The 21,504-nt window shown below is 36.8% G+C and overlaps 1 protein-coding gene across 2 annotated transcripts; it reads left to right on the forward strand.

Annotated features, from left to right (window-relative positions):
• Positions 1-557: 557 nt before the first annotated feature.
• Positions 558-18,265, forward strand: LOC127636435 (spindlin-Z). Of its 2 annotated transcripts, XM_052116910.1 has the most exons (7): positions 558-701; positions 8,377-8,517; positions 8,631-8,717; positions 9,895-9,943; positions 10,044-10,297; positions 10,848-11,081; positions 13,569-18,265. In XM_052116910.1, exons 3-7 carry the CDS (start codon positions 8,666-8,668, stop codon positions 13,766-13,768), a joined length of 789 nt encoding a protein of 262 aa, XP_051972870.1. In that variant the 5' UTR covers positions 558-701; positions 8,377-8,517; positions 8,631-8,665; the 3' UTR covers positions 13,769-18,265. The 2 variants fall into 2 exon arrangements, with proteins under 2 accessions (XP_051972870.1, XP_051972871.1); XM_052116911.1 differs by having other exon boundaries at positions 8,377-8,717.
• Positions 18,266-21,504: the final 3,239 nt, after the last annotated feature.

Raw genomic sequence — 21,504 nt, forward strand, 5'->3', positions numbered from 1 at the left:
AATGTCTAATCAATAAATAATGTGAAGTCATCTTGATAAGTGCACATATGATCAGGCATCGCTGTATAGCATATGAAGCTTAAAGTCAAATTATTTATAAAAACGGTATCATCAAAAAACATCTCGGTTTTAAATTAACATAGAGCATTGTAGTGCAGCACTTTGTAAATACAGTCCATCAAATAGACTATGTTGCCAATTGTGAGTGAGATTAACATATGTATGCAGGATAGCACTACACAGCCAGTCCCATATGGACTTTGTTGTTTATTGTACGTGGATTTATTATTAAAATTGTCATATAACGCATTTCAGGAGAGCACTTTCAAGCTCATTGAATTGACTTTATTGTTCATTGCTAGTGGAATTTTTGAGGGGGACAATCAAGTCTCCTAAAGTCCTGTCGCAGTGCATGCGCATGCGCATACCCGCTCGCCCAGTCATGCCGAAAGCAGCCGAAGAAAAACGATGGGAGACGAGCCGCGGCGCACTATGTGGCAGGAAAGCCCGTTTCACAGCGCCAGTTCCATCCCTCAGCGGAGCACTATCTGGCAGAAGGGGAGGGGAGGGAAACGGCTCGGCCGCATTCGGGGCCGCCTGCGCTCATCAAACGCCGCTCATTGAACAGACAAGTGAGGCAGAGCTGGAGTGGAAACATTTGTTATGCAGTAATATGCGTGAATTTCTAAAATATTACCGGGGTAAGCGAGCATCCATGCCACAAAAGTCATATTTATGCATTGCACGTGAATAAAAAAAAGCGAAATGCGATTTTATTTAGCTCAGATCTGCAGAGGAGGGAGGACAGGGGGTTTGGGGGCGAGCTGTGAGGACGGGGGATCCAGACGGTTCTGTTGGCGTGTTGAAAATGTGTTTCTTGTGCTCCCTTTGTTTCTGCTGCGGGATTGTAAATAAGAGCTTGAGCCAAAATGGCGGCGCGAGCCGTTGAGCTGTGTCGAGCTATACGCTATTGCACTGCGTGTACTCACACAAATTACACATTTCAAGCTCTTTATTGCGCATTATATCCCTGTTGTATGACGTGTGTGAAGTCTTAACAAATAGAGTAAGGTGTTTGGATGCATTTATGGGGACTGTTGGATGTTTAAATGGGATTGGAAGCGATTTTGAGTCAGTTAGCATTACAGATTTAAACATTTTTAATGATGAATTGCGATTATTGATCATACAACGCATATTTGTGGTCCACTGCAGCCTTGTTTTTGGTTGTTTACTTGCTAAGTAGAGTGTTTATGCAGTGTATCTGATATTATCCTGTCTGTGAAGCTCAATTATGCATTTTTTTCCTTCATAAATTGTTATTTTATGCACCTTGCAGGTTTATACGATCAGATTTAATGTGTAAAAATGGTGAAACATATTATTTTAACTTGACAACTGGCAGTTCTACTTATTATTTTATCTTTTAATGGCAGTCAGTGTTGGGTAAGTTACTCTTAAAAAGTAATTAACTACTAACTACTAATTACATCTAGTGTAATTAGATTACTGTACTAATTACTCTGTCTGAAAAGTAATTGCGTTACTTATTACAAATTATTTTCTAAAACCCTTATCAACCTCGTCCAGATGAAAAATACAAGGAACATGAAACTGTTCTTTTAATTCTTTCAAATAAATCATATAAAATCAAATTAATAATTCATAAACTAGCCGAATAATTTAAAGGGGCAGCGTTAAATTAGAAAACAAATTATAACATTAGATGTTAAATTTCGATTTTAAATTCACTATTTTTTTATATAGAATTTAACGCATTACATCAGAAGTAACTAATTAAATTACAAAGAAATTAAGAGTAATCCCTTACTTTACTTTTTTCAATGAAAAAGTCATTTAATTACTTAATAATGCATTACACCCAACACTGATGGCAGTACTGTAACCCAATCTGACCAACTGATCTCACTGCATTGTTGACGGTTCTGGCCCATTTGAAATGTGAGGTCTTGTATTCATGAGTCAGTCTGGTTTAGTTTCGTGTAATGCTCACTGATTGGGTTGCATTGAGAAAGTCCATGAATTTCCATGAGGAATAAGTCAAATTAATCATTCTGCAAGGGGGGGCTGTTAATGACAGTCTGCTGAAGGCTTTTGTAGGGCACCTCCGGAGGATTCATTGATCAATTAGGCTTGTAAAGGAGCGATTAAAGAGAAGAAAAAAGTGATGTGGTGGGTTTTTGATATAAGACTTTATTTATGTTCCGATTAGTCTTCAACCCCAACCAATTTGGCATTTCGGTTGATATGGGTTTTTCAGTGGCAGATATGAACGATATCTAGAGAATATGATGGCTGACAACAGCAAATCAGATCTAAACAAAATTCTAAAGTGAACCAAACACTTATTTTACTGCAATATTTACTCAAATATGCATAAACGTGAAAATAAATAGTTTTGACTTTCCATGAACAGTTGGTAGATTTTGGAACTGGGAGAAGTTTAACAATTCTGTTGATCAGCCAAGCAAACACGGTTATCGCACGATGCGTATAAACCAAGTGTGCCGCACAAGCCCTCAAAAGTGAAGCCAAAATGTCTCGATCGCCCCCCGGTGGCTGGTCCTAGTATAGGTCATAAACCCCGCCTCCCCATGTTATTCAACGGGACGTGAGACCAACTAAACAATTAAATTACACTTCACATATCTTTTTTCCAAAGATAGTTTCTGTCATTTACTGTCGTTTCAATTTCAAGTGTTTATTTTCAAAATAAGTTTGTTTTTAGTTATTTGATGCTATAAAAACGGTGCTGTGACATCATGATTGACAGCTGTGATTGACAGGTTCTCTGAGCGAAGTAGTCACTGAAGCACCAACTGACTTTTTTTCGGGATCTTCGGAGGACTGAGGAGATTGGAGCTTTAAATGTAATATCTAAATTTCTATAATGAATTATTTCAATAATTTTTTGCGATTGATTCAGCGAGAGTGAGGGCGGGGCCTTGATTTCGCGGCTTTACTTCCTGCTCACTACTGCGCAGGTCTGGTCCCGAAATCGCAACTGCGCAGACTCAAGTCCCAAGATGTCAGCGCCATATCGAGGCACTGGCGGCTTCAGTTCTCACCAATGGAAAAGAGCGAAGGGGCGTCGTCCATCTTTTTTACAGTCTATGGTATAAACGCAAAACGGCCAAATATTGGCCGATTAGTCGGTGTAGCACTAATCTAAAGAGCAGGTCGGCTGATATAGGCTAATGCAATTTAATGATTGCAGATAAGAAGTACATTTAATTGCTGAATGTAGCTTCACTTTAGACTTTTATTTACTTTACAATATTTATCAAATTCACAAAAAACATATTTGAAATCAGGAAATGTGCACTAACATTGTGACAAGGCTTTTGGTAGATTTTGGAACTGACGCCAGGCGGCATTCTGTTAATCGGCTAATCGGGTATAGTTATTGGCGGATCATTCCAAATGGCCAAATATCGTGTGATTTATTGGCCGGACTGATGTAGCTGTATCGGGCATTTTCACTATTTATGTAGACCATTCAATATAAAACTGGATCGATTTGTCAACTTTTTTATTTTTTGCAATCTTCGATGTTATTATATGAAAAAATGTAGTTGTTTTTCTTTTTGTAAATGGTCCACTTGTTGATCTAGGCTGTCAAAAGTTGTCAAAATGTAGCTGGTGAAGTTATAGTACATTGTATTAGTGATAGACCAGTATATCGGCCAGCAGGTCGATTAATCGGCCGATATTTGGCCATTTTGCGATTATCGCCATTGACCGATAATCGTGTTTGCTTGGCCTATTAATAGAAGTGTTAACATTCCCTTGTGTCAGTTCCAAAATCTACCAATAGATTTATCAATGGATAATTTTTTTTTAAATTTTATGCAAATTTAATTACATTTTGCATAACAAATTGGTTGTTTCACTTCAGAAGTTTTGTGCACATCTGATTTGCTGTTGTTAGATTATATTATGTATATCGGCCATCATGCTATCTAGATATCGGTATCAGCCATTGAAAAACCCATATAGGTCGACCACTACATTGTGCATAACCATTAAATTCCAAAACCATTCCATTTATTTTTGCATCCGTTTCCTGATTTCATTTTATTCAGGCCACGTCAAGAAATATTGTTCAATAATGTTGTGCATCATTGAAATGTAAATTCACTCTCTTTAATTGCATTCAGCGTTGTCAGATGGCATCATTAAAGCAGCCACATGTCAACATTTGACACAGCTTAACACTTTTGCTTCTTCCGCTAAAATATCAGATTGTAATATGCTGGAAAATTCCAACAAAGAACACAGAATTGTTCCATCATACATGTGCAGATCGAGAAAAGTCTGTGCTGAGACGAATGCATGGATGTCACTAAGGCCATATTGTGATTTTATTTTAATGTGTAACATTATTTTAATGAGACAATTAATTTACTAAGACAAAAACACATTTTCTCCCCTATTTCTAGCAATTGCTATCCAAAAAAATAAAATAAATTCTAATAATGACTAAGGGTGATAGTTCACCCTAAAATGAAAATCTGCCATCATTTTCTCACCCTCATGTTTTTCTCAATAGTGCATTATTAGTGAATATAAAGAAAGAATTGAATTCAGAGGCTGGAAGACTAGGGTTCAACACAAGTTCATCTCAATCGATAGCATTTGTGGCGTAATGTTGATTACCACAAACAGTAATTTCGATTTAAAAAAAAAAAAAATAGAAGCAAAAATCGAGGTTACAGTGAGGGACTTACAATGGAAGTCAATGGGGCCAATTTTTAAGGGTTTAAAGGCAGAAATCTTATAGAAGCTTATAATTGAATGCTTCTGTGAAAGCTTTTGTATTATTTGAGCTGTTCAAAACACTATACTTTTTAAACAGTAACTTTGTTTATGTTTACGAATTGGCCCCGTTCATGTCCATTGTAAATGTCTCATTAACTACGTTTGCATCCAAGGATTTTTTGCGGAAAGGTTTGATGGAAACGCAAATAATCGCTAAAATTTCACAAATGTCGATATAATTTTTTTCCGTTTAACTCTAGCGCATAAACTCTATGTCGATACTTCAGATGTTGCGAAAAATTGGTTTGGAAACACTTTTTGTTCAGAAAATTGGCATTAACGCAAAAATGTAGTCACATGACTACATGGTAATCATGGCGACACGGTATACATCCTTGAAAGCCGATTTATTGTATGTGATTATGAATTGATCTTAACGGCATGTAGATCTGCTGCTGCAGACATGACACTTCCAGGAGAGCCATCACAAATATCTCGGATCATGCACATTGACAAGTGCACAGAGAACAAATGAATGGCCGCTCTTTGTGATTCATTTAATCACGTTAGCCATCCGTTTATTTATTAAAGTTGCTTTTCCACACCATTCAAAATAATAGACGGCGGTCACGGAATTAGTCCACAAAACATAAAACATGTCATTTCTCTGCGCGATGATGTTTTATATTAAAAATAATGACACAGTACTAGGAGAAAAGCATCAGTGTGCTTTTTAGGAACACTAACAAATAACCCAATTCTATAAAATTATTGTTTAGAATTCAGGGTTTCCCGCAGAAAATGTGTTAGTTAAGGTGGTGGTGGGGGTGGGGGTGGTGGTGGGGGGGGGGCGGGGGCGGGGGGTGTATTTGGAATTGCATAACTCCTGACACAAATTAAGACAAATACTGAAACTTGAGTCATATCTTTTTAATGATATATTAGTTTGTCAAGGTAATAACATTACATCTAATAGTCCGTCAAAATGTGCAAAGCTTATTACAATCACTGCTTATGGCAGAGCTGACACCTAGCATCGCTACAGGCTATCCTCCTTGGTTTAGAAAAAAACAATTCAAGGGCCCTTCGGTAATTGCACTCTTTTACGAGTGGACCTTTTATGCATATTTTCATGCAGGCTGTCAGACTGTTCCCCTGCAGTCTGTTCCGCAAGTCTGTCTTGATCTATACATGGAAAGTGAATGAAGTTTAGATTAGCGTCGAGTCGCTCCTTTACTGTCGAGTCGCTCTACTAAAATTCGCGCTGTGAACATAAAGCCCGCCTACTTTGATTTGATTGGTCATCTCAAATATTATTTTATCTTATCACATATTTAAAGATGGAAAGGGAGAAAACAGGACAGAGTAACACGGCGAATATCGCTCATATATATTTTTTTGACGACGTAGTTAAGGCGGCAGGCGTGTGTTGCTTAGGGGGCCGCCTTAGTTTCAAAGTGCTGCGGGAAACCCTGGAATTACTTTTGGAAAAATGCCGGCAAAGTAGCCTGTATGAAATTAAATAAATTACCAAATGAAAAAAGCATTACATTAAAAAAATGAATTACTAAACAAAAAGTTTTTTTTTTTTTTAGACCTATATATGCCTTCCTTACACAAACTTAAATTAGATTTACCCTGTTCTGTAGACGAAAAAAGTCATCTGAAAGATATTATCAGGATGTTCTGCGTTTGTTCAAGACTATGAACTATCAAGACGTGGACTGCCACATCTGGAGACATGAGTTTGAAGCCAGGGAGTGCTGAGTGACTCCAGCCAGGTCTCCTAAGCAACCAAATTGGCCCTGTTGCTAGGGAGGCTAGAGTCACATGGGGTAACCTCCTCGTGGTCGCTATAATGTGGTTTGTTCTCAGTGGGGGTGCTTGGTGAGTTAGGCATGGATGCCGCTATGTCTCTATGGTAACACGCTCAACAAACCACGTGATAAGATGCGCGGATTGACGGTCTCAGACGCGGAGGAAACTGAGATTCGACCTCCGCCACCCGGATTGAGGCGAGTCACTACGCCACCACGAGGACTTTGGGAATTGGGCATTCCAAATTGGGTGGGAAAAAAAAGACTATAAACTATCAGAACTGTTTGTCCAATACTGAGTTCACTTTCTAAAAACGAGCTTTTGAGCTTCTTCAGAAAATGTAAATTTGCATTATGACACTAAAATTAATTTAAGATGACAGTCAAGTTCAGTTGGTCAGTAAAAGTTGCGGGACATGATGCAGTTGTGATGGTGATGCTTTCGATTAGATGATTTCTCAAAATATCCTATTGAATATCAGGAATGCAACATATATGTAAACCCTGATTTTACACCACATCAATAAGGATGATCTTTATACTAAGACCAAAAGTTTCCCCCTATACTTGTTGCCGGTTGCTAACTTGAACAGGGCCATGACGACCTGTGATAGGCGCAACATCAGGACCAATATTACAGTCCTATCAGAAGGGCAACTGTCCGCTTCTGACTGCAATTCCTCCTCTTTTGATTGCTTTTATTTGTGAGATTAAAATGACTGTAAGCTGACTAATTACAATGAATTGTCTCAATGCTCTCCCCATTATACCAAAACTTCGGTGGGGAAAAAATTAGGGACGTCCGGGAGGCGAAAGGTACACAATTAGCGATAAACACACATTTATGTATGGAAAGGCGTAAGGGCAGATTTCTTTTGCGACAAACCAAAACGTATGGGAGTGGTGGTGGCGTAGTGGGCTAAAGCACATAACTGGTAATCAGAAGGTTGCTGGTTCAAGCCCCACAGCCACCACCATTGTGTCCTTGAGTAAGGCACTTAACTCCAGGTTGTTCCGGGGGGATTGTCCCTGTAATAAGTGCACTGTAAGTTGCTTTGGATAAAAGCATCTGCCAAATGCATAAATGTAAATGTGTTTTTTATGCATGATGTCATCACGCACACCATTTTTATCAATAATCGGCCATTTGAATGGAAACTGGCAGGAGACGGCAAATTCGCGAAACAAATGTTTACGCATTTTGATTTTGTCGACAACAAAACAGCGTGAATAGTGGAAGGAAGCTAGGCTTATGTAACCTCGATTTTTGCTGCTTTTATTTTAATAAAGAAAAGGAGGGATGAGTCAAAATGTATTTTTATGGTAATCAGCATTATGCCACAAATGCAGTCGATTGAGCTTTGAATTGAACCGGACAGCCTGGTAGGACAAATGAATTTGCCATCATCTGACTGAGCTTGATTCATCTGGCCAGTTGACGTAGGCGTAATGGGTCGATTTGAGGTAGCCCTTTGCTTGTAGTGTACACCAGATGTGTTGCATAACACTGTCTCAAGTCTCATGTGATTGATGATCTGGCCTGAATCTTGAGTATTTATGTTTGGACGGCCTTGGACTCAAATTTACCCTCACAAAAGTTGTGTAGTGCCAGCCAATCAGATTGGAACGGGTGATTAGCGTCAGACAGCATGGTGGAGGATCTCAGCTCTGATCAGTCACTGTGACTGGTCAAACGGCTGATTAAAAGATGACCAAAATGCATTTACATTCCCAGAGTGTTTCACAAACATTTAAGCTGTTGTACTTTGTTTTGTAGGTTGCTGAAGCCCTTCCAAAAGAAGTCTGGATCATAACGCAGCTGCCAGAGCCCTGAGCGGGCTGGTGCAACCCGTCGCGCCCACTCAAAATTGAGCACCAAGCATTCCACTAAGTCAGACGGGTATCGAAGGACGATATTGTATGCCAGCTTTTTTTGTTGTTTTTGATTAGCCCCTTTAAGTTTCACTCCCCCTTCCTCCCTTACACCCTTTTCATTCATAGCAAAGAGTAAAATAGATATTTTCGCCCTAGTGTGGCAGCCAGGCTGCCCCCCCAGTCACAGATGAATGAAGACCCCATTTGGCAAGAACGCGGCCCAAAGATCCAGAGCTGATGCAGGTATGTCTGTTTTCAGTGCTTGTATTATTTTAAAGGGGTATTCTCTGAAGTCCACTTAAAGGAATATTTTCTATAGTTGTCTGTGCAAAATATATCCGCCTCAGAGTAGTGCCGCCTCTGAAGAGATGATTGACATCTTTACTGCCCATATAACACGCATGTTTACTGAAGAATTCATATACATGTTTTAACTAAACACTTACTTTTTAACCCACCAGAAAGTGTGCCCCATAGGCTCCCATTGTAAGTTCATTATTGTAAACAACATATTTGTTTAATTCAAAAAACAGAGGGACAAAATTATTGTCTGTGGTAAATGGAGTGGTGGTGGTGTAGTGGTATTAAGCACATAACTGGTAATATGGTAATCAGAAGGTCGCTGGTTCGATCTCCACAGCCACCACCATTGTGTCCTTGAGCAAGACACTTAACTCCAGGTTGCTCCAGGGGGGATTGTCCCTGTAATAAGTGCTCTGTAAGTCGCTTTGGATAAAAGCATCTGCCAAATGTATAAATGTAAATGACAGAAGCAAGCTTAAAGGGATAGTTCACCCAAAAATGTGAATTCTCTCATCATTTATCCAACCTCATGCCTGCATCATACAAAGATTTTTAGAAGAATATCTCAGCTCTCTAGGTCCATACAATGCAAGTGAATGGTGACCAGAACTTTGAAGCTCCAAAAAGCACATAGATGCAGCATATAAGTAATCCAGACGACTCCAGTGGTTTAATCCATGTCTTCAGGTGTGATGTGATACGTGTGCGTGAGAAACAGATCAGTGTTTAAGTCATTTTCTAATATAAATGTCCACTTTCACGTTTTTTTTGTTTTGGCGATTCACATTCTCCATGTATATCGCCACCTACTGGGCAGGAAGGAAAATGTATAATAAAGTAAGAGTTAAATATTGATTTATGTGATTTGGCATCTCATGCCAAATCTCACTTCTGAAGATTAAAATGTAACCACTGGAGTCGTATGGAGTACTTTTATGCTGCCTTTATGTGCTTTTTGGAGCTTCAAAGTTTTGGACCCTGTTGACTTGCATTGTATGGCATCTTCGTTTGTGTCCATCAGACAGAAACATAGAACATACCTTTGTGACGTCTACATGTAAATGACCTCTTGCGATTGTTTTGATTTCAACTAAATATGCCTTTTCTGTCATTGAAGGGCATCCTGGTGTCTCTGCCAATATGATGAAGAAAAAGAATTCTCACAAGTAAGTTTTGTGTGTTTTGTTGTTTTTAGTCCTGCATATATGAACATGGATTTATGACGATTTAAAGACGTATAGCTCTGATTATGACGTCTTTACACAGGAAACACAAAAGCACTGTAGGTCCCACAAAAGCCGTGACTCAGCCCAGGCGGAATATCGTGGGCTGTCGTATCCAACACATCTGGAAAGAGGGCAGCGGAGCAGCATCGCAGTGGAAAGGAACCGTTTTAGACCAGGTGCCTGTCAACCCGTCGCTCTACCTGATTAAATATGACGGTTTTGACTGCGTTTACGGCCTGGAGCTGCACAAAGACGAGAGGGTGCAAGGACTGGAAGTCCTACCTGACAGACTAGGTATGTCCAAAACATCTGATGACCTATATTTACGTTTGATTTTGTGGAGAGTCGCTTATTTAGGGGCAGTGAAGGGAATGGGTTTTGGACACAACGTTGGCTGAATTCGAACCATTATTTCCCACATGAGCACCAAGGCTCAATGCACTTACCACTAGGCCACGAGACTAACATGGTTAGTTTAACCCAGTTTTTACAGCAGTAAATGGTCTGCACTTACATAGCGCTTTTTTTAACCTTAGAGGTTACCAAAGCGCTTTACACTGTGTCCCAATCACCCATTCACACACACACTTGCATTCACACACCAATGATGGCAGAGCTGCCATGCAAGGTGCTAGCCAGCCATTGGGAGCAACTTGGGATTCAGTGTCTTGCCCAAAGACACTTCGGCATGTGGAGTCATGTGGCCCGGGAATCAAACCGCCAACCCTGCGATTGGCAGCCTACCCGCTCTACCACCTGAGCCACAGCCGCCCTTTTACAGCAGGAAATTATGTTTTCTGTCCTGCCATTCATAGCGTGTCTTGCTTTCTCACGTGTCTTTCAGCATCAACACGCATCAGCGACGCCCACCTGGCCGACACCATGATCGGCAAAGCTGTTGAGCACATGTTCGAGACGGAAGACGGCACTAAGAACGAGTGGAGGGGAATGGTGCTGGCTCGAGCGCCCATCATGAACACATGGTTTTATATCACATACGAGAAAGACCCGGTGCTATACATGTACCAGCTGCTCGATGACTACAAAGACGGAGATCTGAGGATCATGCCAGACTCAAGTACGTTTCTTTGGTGTTTGTTTAGATCTAAATTGATGTTACACCGAAAGTGCCAGCACTGATTTGATTGACATGATTTGCGTTGTTTTATGGGACGAGTAAGTACACGTTCTTGCACCTTTTGTTGTTGCTTTTTCGCTTTAACTTTTCGCTTAAAAGTTTTCTGGTTTGGTTCTTAAAACGTAGAAATGAGATCTTTTAAAATGGCTAAAGGGATTTTCTTCAGAAGCTCGAGGGACAAAACGTGGCCAGACACAGTTGCACCCTAAAACCCTTTCATAATCGTATTTATTTATTAAATCTTTCATTTTTATATACTTATTATCTGGAGTTATACATTGTATTAAACATGTTTTATAAATATTTGTAAAATATTTCTATCAATATATTTTATTTTTTATTATCCTAAATTATCTTATTTATTCTAATTTCCTGAAGTTATTTTATTAACTGTTTTTGATTCATTATCTTTATTAAGTTTTTATGTTTTTTTATTAATACTTAAATTATTATTTAAATTATTATAACATTTTATGAATTTTTTATATACTCTTATTGAATTTTCTGAAGTTATTCAATGTTTTTTATTCTTAAATCATCTTTAATTTCATTAAATATGTTTTGTATTTATTAATCTTAAATTATTTGATTTTATTTAAAATTATTATTTTATTAATGATTTAATTAGAATTTATTAATGAAATCTTTTGATATTAATGTATTACTTATCTGAAGTATATTTTATTAATGTGTATTAATTATCTTAAATCATCTTATTAATTTTTTGTATTAATTTATTCTACTTTATATCTTATCTAAAGTTAAGATTTTATTAATTACCTTAAATTATGTTATTCATTGTATTATCCGTTTTTTAAATTAATAATTATAAGTAATTATTAATATTGATTATTTATAATTATTAAGTATATTTTATTAATGTGTATTAATTATCTTAAATCATCTTATTTATTGTATTAATGTATTCTACTATAATTTATAACCCATCTAAAGTTAAGAATTTTATTAATTACCGTAAATTATTTTATGCATTTTATTATCTATGTTTTTTTATTAATAATTTAAAATTATCTTAATTATTAATTTTGGTAATTGTATTCTTATATTATTATTTGAAGTTATTCATTGTTTTTATGTTTTTATTAAATTATCATCTCCAAATGTATTAAATATAATTTGGATTTCTTATTTTAAATTATCTTTTTAATTTTATTCATCTATTATTGATGTAATTTGAAGTTCTTTATTTCATTGTTTTAATATCTTAAATTATCTTTTTTTAATAATTTATTAATTCTTATCATTTATTACTTATCTGAAGTCAATTTTATTCATGTTTATTAATTCTTATATCATCATATTTATTTTATTAATTTATTAATTCTTAATTAACTTATCTAAAGTTATGAATTTTATTAATGACCTTACATTATTTAATAATTGTATTATCAGTTTTTTTATTAATTATTTTACATTTAAAATTGTATTAATCTATAAATTATGTAATTAAGTTATTAATTTCATTTTTTAATATTATCTCAAATTGTCTTTTTAATCATTAATTCTTATAATTTATTACCCGTGTGAAGTCAATTTTATTGATGTTTATTAATTATCTTATTAATTGTATTATCTATGTTTGTTATAATTTATTTTAAATTAGCTTATTTATTAGTACATTTTTGTAATTTAATTTGTATATTTAATTAACTTATCTAAAGTTATGAATTTTTTTAATGACCTTACATTATTTAATAATTGTATTATCAGTTTTTTTTATTAATTATTTTACATAAAAATATATTAATCTATAAATTCTGTAATTTTTAGTTATTCATTTCATTTTTTAATATTATCTTAAATTGTCTTTTTTAATAATTCTTATAATTTATTACTCGTGTGAAGTCAATTTTATTGATGTTTATTAATTATCTTATTATTTTTATTATCTATGTTTTTATTAATTATTTTAAATGATCTTATTTATTAATAAATGTTTGTAATTTAATTTGTATATTTATTAATAATCTTATTATTTTTATTATCTATGTTTTTATTAATTATTTTAAATGATCTTATTTATTAATAAATGTTGTAATTTAATTTGTATATTTATTAATTCTTATTATTTTTATTATCTATGTTTTTTATTAATTATTTGAAATGATCTTATTTATTAATAAATGTTTGTAATTTAATTTGTATATTTATTAATAATCTTATTATTTTTATTATCTATGTTTTTATTAATTATTTTAAATGATCTTATTTATTAATAAATGTTGTAATTTAATTTGTATATTTATTAATTCTTATTATTTTTATTATCTATGTTTTTTATTAATTATTTTAAATGATCTTATTTATTAATAAATGTTTGTAATTTAATTTGTATATTATTATTTATGAATTATCTTCATTATTCGTTTCTTAGAATCATATTATTGTATTTTCCGTATGTTTCAGACGACTCGCCCCCAGCGGAGCGGGAGCCCGGGGAGGTAGTGGACAGCCTTGTCGGTAAGCAGGTGGAATATGCCAAAGAGGACGGCTCTAAACGAACTGGTATGGTTATCCATCAGGTGGAGGCCAAGCCTTCCGTCTACTTCATCAAGTTTGATGACGACTTTCACATTTACGTCTATGACCTGGTGAAAACATCGTAGGCGGCGACATGCTCGTGCGGCCAGCAGAGGGGGAGGAATTTCACGTACCATGTGATCCACAAACTTTTTGCCAAAAGTTCTTTTCACTGAACATTTCTCGTAACACCTCTTGGAAATGGAACGGTGGATGTTTCGGTGGAACCTCGGATTACCACTAGTCAAGTGTCTCTTATCGTTGTAGGATAAACGGATAGCTGGACATCACATCGCCCATCATAAACGTAGCTTAATATTTCAAATATGTCTCAAGCATTTCCCATTCCTCTTACAGTTGTGTTTGACCGTTAAAGTAACAACATTCTTTGAAAATCTGGGATGCATCGAAGGTTCCCGGATCTGTTGGGCTGTTGCGTTTCTGTCTTAAACACCGTTTTATGTCGCCCCGAAGTCTCTGTAAACTATGACATCCAAGTACTGAGAATCCCCCCCAAGTTGAAAATCGTAATTCTTTACCACAGTTTTGGGGGGAAGTTTAAAACGCAGAAGTTCACGATTCTTTTAGGGGTTCGTAGAGAACGGAGCTTTTAAGCATGTCCGAAACGCTCCGGCAATGTGTGCGTGAACGCCTGGAGATGGCAGGACTTTAGCGGTATGAAGTGGCATGGGAAAATCGTTGTCTTGTTGTAAACGAGACAGACTAGAGCTCAGCAATCCTGATATAATTGATGTCTTTGCAGTTATTGCGGTTGCCAGATGCTTCTTGTTTTATCCCTCCTTACGCTAGAACTCGCGGTCCACCTCGCCAGAAACAATAATGCACACGGGCGTCGCTGTCAATGAGACATTTGTGGAGTGAATCCCCACCGTCTTGTATCATTTTATTTTTTATATCTTCCACCCTCTTTTTTATTATAAATATCACCACCAAGTAAATGCTAATGCAGCACTCTAAGACGTGAGCGCTTGTTTTACTCCCCTTTATATTTTTCAACGCAGTGTCACATATGTATGTGGTAACGGCACGTTTTTGAGCTTTTTTAAGTTCACCTTCACTTCATGGGCTTCATTAAATGGTTAAAACTCGCCCACTGTGTATCAGATTGCATAGTGAGGGCATTATGCGTCTGCAAATTCTCGTGGGTGTTATCGTTGTTATGGTGTAGTTTAATGGGTTTTATTGTCTCGCGCATACTCAGCGCTCAAAGCTGGACGGTTACCCGTTTCCCCAAAGTATTTAGTGACGTTACACAAACCAGTCGCACAAAGTGTTTGATCTCGAACAGGTTAGAAAATGTTGATGCAATAACGGAAGAAGTATTCAGGAATTTCTTTGCGAACCGTGCACCCCATTTTTGTCTTATGTGACTCTTAGGTTATTAAATGTGTCTTTTTATCAGCCTTTTGAGATTTCTTTGTCTCGGATTCTCGGTTTTGCCTCTCTGCGAGCCTAAAAAAAAGTCTGTGCCTCTATTAACGTTCGTCTGGTTCCAGTATGTTTTTCTTTAAATGTGTTTTGTCTGGAAAAGGTTTGTGTGTTCCCATTAGACTCGTTCAAAATGACTGGAAGGCCCCCTCTGAGGAATGTTACTATGTTTGAAGAAAGCCTTGCAGCTACATGTGTTTTTCATTATTCCTGCGTGTTCTGCTGTCGGTTCCAGTGTTCCAGTTTTAACACGTCAGCAACGTTCATGTGCGCACAACATGCAACTCTTTTCTGTTGTCCTCTAATGAACAGGTCACACAAAGCCACTATATTCTGCATTTAATGCGCAATGATATTAGTGTGACTCTCGTGAAGAAATATCCGGCTCCTGTTTCACACTAAAATTAAAAATTAAAAATATATATATATTTTGCATAGAGAAAATACTGCCTATGTTTAGGACCAGTAAGTTGTTTGTGCATGACTATTAAATGCATTTCTCCCCCAAATTGCATTACTGCTTATTTTTAATTCTTAAAAGAACAAAATAAAATACATAACGTTCCATAATGTGTCCAGATGGTTAATTTGAGGGTTTTCAGTGTCATTATTCATAATGCATCCAGACATAATTTCTTTTGGGGGTAAATTTGCATAAATTAGCATAAATTAGAGGCAATTTAAAAATATTAACTTGATTTATAAATACTTGACGATTTCAATATATATACTGTATGTATATGTATATATATATATATATATATATATATATTCACTACAGTGAGAATATCATTATTTTTCATTATATTATGCGACTGCAGATTTGGGGTGAAATGTTCTTATTTGTCATGAAAATAATGTCAATGCAAAACAAAAAATGTACATTAATTTTTTTTAAGCTTTAAAAAAAATGCATTGTGACAATATTTCGTGACTTTAAGATGCATTTTCCCACCAAATTCTCATTACTGTAATGAAAAAAATATCATTCCCAAATGTAAAAAAAAAAAAATGTATGCTTTAAAAGAAATTTAAGTGTAATTATCCTAAAAAAATATACATAAATAAAAGTACCGGTAGTAATGATTTTTATTTTAAATCGGCATAAATTAGAGGCATTAAAACAATATGATAATATATAAACAATTTTATACAACAGTAGTGAAAATATAATATTTCTTATTACATGAAGCTACTGAGAATTTGGGGTGAAATGTGCTTAAATGTCATGGAAATAATGTCAAAACACATTTTGCATTGTTTTTTTAATTCTTCATTGTGACATTATTTTCATGACTGTTAGATGCATGTTCACAACAATATTTATAATATATCCGGCCACTAAGAATAAGCATATTTGCTTAATTAGATGCTTCATTATAATGAGAAGCATAACTAAATATTGACCTAATATTCTCATTTTCTCAAGCAAAATATATTTAAAATATAGTATATATATATATAGATTTTGGAGTCAAATATGACCTGGACATTTCTTGGTGGTTTTCATGAGGTTCATTAATATGGTGCGTTCGATTTGCGCTTAACATTGTTTGTGATTCTCCAAGTATTCGACCTTGAAACCTTAAAACAGACGACCTGCTCAGCTTACCAAAAAAAGCATCAAGTTTAGTGACCTTAACGCAGATGCGAACCTGCAGCTTGGGACTGTTGTTCCACTTTTACGTTTCAAACGAGAGCTAGGTCGCTGACGTACAGGTCCCTGAGAACGGTGTGCACCCTCATTGCAGCTTTATGTACTTACCAAGTCTCCACCGGTGGAATTGTGTCTTATTCGAAAGGTAAACGGACGTGTCAGTATGCAATTGGGTTACCCTCAGAAAAGACATATTCAAGGGATTGGCCTTTTACATGTACCTACTGTAGTATTGTACAGTGTTTGATGTCAGGTCGATGTGGCACATTTAAAAAAAATAAGAAATCTAGACCGTTCTTTTTGCATGATATGAGTAGAGTTGTTATCGTATGTTAGTGTGATGCACGTGTACCCGTCTTTTCATTTCGGCAATTTGTTCCCTCAATGAAAGGTTGTTTGTGTTGCTAATTGTGGCGTTTTCGTTCCGGTTTTGAATCCATTTCTTAAAAGGAAAAACAACAAAAAAATACAAATATTTAAGTATTTTATTTTCGGCTATGCTCTGTAAGATCAAATGCACTGGTGTTTGTGTGGCGTGCCAATTGGTTGGCATTGTACCAGTGTTAAACAGCATTTTAGCGATCATATCCTTTCTGACAGTACCACCGTTCTGCTACAAGACAAATCGATTTGTTTGTATGAAAAGTGCCAAATTTAATGTAGAAATAGGCCTTACATGATTGGGACAAAAACAAATCTATATGTTGGAGTGGGCTAATGTGTGCATGTGTGAAATATTGCAGATCTAATTCAACCTTGTAGGTATAGATTTAAGATGTCCTATCAATGCACACTTTAAACTACTTGGAGAGAATTAGCGTATGGTCCCTTTAAGATGCTGTTGCTCTTTATTTACTTTGTATAAAAAGAAAGAAAAGAATCAACAAAAATACAGTGCAATTTGATGATTGTTGTAGATACGTGTACTGTATAAATTACATGTTCTTTCACGTATAGGTAAATGGCTTCTATTGGACCGAATCTGTTATTTTCTTCTTCCTTTTTTTAACATGTAGATAGTTCGTTTTATTTGCATTTAAGTATAAAAACATTTTAAAACCTGTTGATTAATTCATCGAGTAATTTTTATAATTATTATGTAAGTCTATCCTTATAAGATTAAAAAAATTTAATGTGAACTTGTCTCTGAATCTTTCTCCAAATGTGACTTATGATCGGAATATCCCAATAATGTCTGAATATTAACCTCATCCCTAAAGCTGCGTACACACTGACTTTAGGTGCGTACACACTGCCAGCGACATCGCGCGCGACAGCGACTCAATACCATTCATTTTCAATGCGAGCACAGCGACTTCCGGCGACACGACCTGTCGCGACCGTTGGCGCTAGATGTGGGCGTGTCCAGCGACGCGACAAAGTTGAGAAAAGTTCAACTTTGGAGCGACTAACGGAAGCGACAGCCAATAGGAGAGACGACGGGAGAGCTCACGTGATCCTTCTCTCTCTCTCTCTCTCTCTCTCTCTCTCAGCTCCTGCAGTAACAGAAAGATGGATGAAAGGCTAATTCTTGCTGTTAGAAATTTTCCAGTGCTCTATGATATGTCTCTTCCCACGTACAAGGACATTTTTAAGAAAAATACTGCGTGGAAAGGTGTATCTGAGATCGTGGGGAAAAGAGATTCGCTGTCAACAGCAATGGAATGTCATTTATAAACGTTACTAGGCAACCAGTAGTGGGAACGCCCACTAGCGACTTCACCGCCAGCCACTGGCGACCTGCAGCGATAAAGTCGCTGGCAGTGTGTACGCACCTTTTGTCGCTGCAGGTCGCCAGTGGCTGGCGGTGAAGTCGCTAGTGGGCGTTCCCACTACTGGTTGCCTAGTAACGTTTATAAATGTCATTCCATTGCTGTTGACAGCGAATCTCTTTTCTTGCCGCTACAAACAAACATTTTGGAGGGAAAAGACTAAATATAAATGGAATCAGTACATAAAATGCTTTATATCAAAGATGAATGAGAAACAAGGCGTGCTGTTTGCCATAGCGGCTGTTTATCTGCGGCGAAAACGCAAATGCCGGTCTGTCTGGGTCCGAAAATCATTAAATCTCGGAGTCAGCACGGCGAGTACCACCGGCTGGTGCAAGAGCTGCGGCTGGATATACCATATCCATATCATGGAGCACTGGAACATTGCTAACAGCAAGAATTAGCCTTTCATCCATCTTTCCGTTACTGCAGGAGCTGAGCGAGAGAGAGAGAGAAGGATCACGTGAGCTCTCCCGTCTTCTCTCCTATTGGCTGTCGCTTCCGTTAGTCGCTCTTCATTTGAATAAGCTGCGTACACACTGCCAGCGACATCGCGCGCGACAGCGACTCCATCCCATTCATTTTCAATGAGAGCACAGCGACTTCCGGCGACACGAGCTGTCGCGACCGTTGGCGACTAGATGTGGGCGTGTCCAGCGACGCGACAAAGTTGAGACAAGTTCAACTTTATTCAAATGAAGAGCGACTAACGGAAGCGACAGCCAATAGGAGAGAAGACGGGAGAGCTCACGTGATCCTTCTCTCTCTCTCTGTCTCTCTCTCTCTCTCTCTCTCTCTCTCTCTGTAGTAACGGAAAGATGGATGAAAGGCTAATTCTTGCTGTTAGCAATTTCCCAGTGCTCTATGATATGTCTCTTCCCACGTACAAGGACATTTTTAAGAAAAATACTGCGTGGAAAGGTGTATCTTGAGATCGCGGGGATTTTATGGACCCAGACAGACCGGCATTTGTGTTTTCACGGCAGATAAACCGCCGCTATGGCAAACAGCACGCCTTGTTTCTCATTCTTCTTTGATATGAAGCATTTTATGTACTGATTCCATTTATATTTAGTCTTTTCCCTCCAAAATGTTTGTTTGTAGCGGCAAGAAAAGAGATTCGCTGTCAACAGCAATGGCATGTCATTTATAAACGGTGTGTACGCAGCTTTATAAACATATTCCGTGAACATATTATATGGAAAATATTGTAAATTATAGTATAGAAGTTTCAAACATATGAAAGAGACTAACAGACCTGAACAAATTAATAAGGCAAAATATTGTGTTTAATAAAACATGCTCATTATTGTGTTTTATTACAATGATAGAATAAATAATGTATGTTGTATCTTTGCAGCACACAAATTTCAATTATATGGAAGTACATTAATGACAAATGTCTTTGAAATAAAAAGCATGCGGAATTGCACTAATTGAAAAATAATGCATTGCATTAACAGTGATTGCATTTTTATGGGATGCAATTTCAAATGGTTGTATATTAAAGCCTGACATATTAAATAAATGTCCGAAAATTCAGCTTTTGACATTTAAACTGTTTTTTTATTTTTTTATGTAACATTAAATACATTAGCCCTTAAAGGACATTAATCCTCCTGAGGCCCAGCAATTCATTTTTGTATAAGACATTTATTATTAGATACATGGATTTCAAAGTGGGGTTTTCAATCAAATAATATACAAAAGTTTAACCAAGCACAAGTTGCTTATATTCAGAAAATGCTCTTTTTAAAATATCAGTAACAATATTATCATTACTGTCACTTTTAATTTATTAAAATAAGCTGTCATTTATCCCAACATAAGAGTCACTTAGAGTCAAGCAAAATTTTAAATAGATCGATATAAACATTGAAACCACTTTTTTCACAAATAACCACTAGATGGTGCCATAAACACGTGACACTTACAAACCATTGGTTGTTTGGTTCGTCGGTTTGAACAGAGATTGAAACAGGAGCCGTCAAACATTGTATATCCTATTTAATTCACGGCTTTACAGGGATAAGTTGTGAATATTTCAACTGAAATTTAGTTTAATTTAGTCATTAAAAAATCAATAGTAAGTATTCGTCTTTAATATTCATCTTTGAACATGCACCTGTGGAGATTATAGACGGCAGGCAATTAAGATCCCAGTTATAAAAACTTAGGACACTATAGAGACCTTTCTACTGACTAAAACACCGAAAGAAAGATGCACAGGGTCCTGCTCATCTCCGAGAACGTGTCTTAGGCATGCTGCATGGAGGCATGAGGACTGCAGATGTGGCCAGGGCAATAAACTGCAATGTCCGTACTGTGAGACGCCTAAGACAGCGCTACAGGGAGACAAGAAGTACAGCTGATCGTCCTCGCACAGTGATCGGTACATCTGAATATCACACCTGCGGGACAGGTCCAAGATGGCAACAGCAACTGCCCGAGTTACACCAGGAATGCACAATCCCTACATCAGTGCTCAGACTGTCTGTAATAGGCTGAGAGAGGCTGGACTGAGGGCTTGTTGGCCTGTTGTATGGCAGGTCCTTATCAGACATCACCGGGCACTTTGTCACCTCTGGGCACAAACCCACCTTCACTGGACCAGACAGGACTGGCAAAAAGTGCTCTTCACTGACGAGTCACGGTTTTGTATCGGTTTTGTCGGATGGTCAGACTCGCGTTTATCGTCGAAGGAACGATGAGTTTATATCGCTTTGCAAATTCCCCTCTAATATTTCAGTGGTTAAATATACATCCTGTCATTGCAGGAGAAGCAGTAGAGTGCCAATGCACAATCTTCACTCTCTGCTACTCCGCTTCGTCACTAGGGGGCGCAAGGTTGAATTTCCAACCGAATTTTAAGATGAAATCTTAAACAAAAAATCTAATTAAAAAAATATGGAACTGAATTTTGTAAGCTGAATATTTTTAATGA

The sequence above is a fragment of the Xyrauchen texanus genome, chromosome 44 (assembly GCF_025860055.1).
Source record: "Xyrauchen texanus isolate HMW12.3.18 chromosome 44, RBS_HiC_50CHRs, whole genome shotgun sequence".
NCBI lineage: Eukaryota > Metazoa > Chordata > Actinopteri > Cypriniformes > Catostomidae > Xyrauchen > Xyrauchen texanus.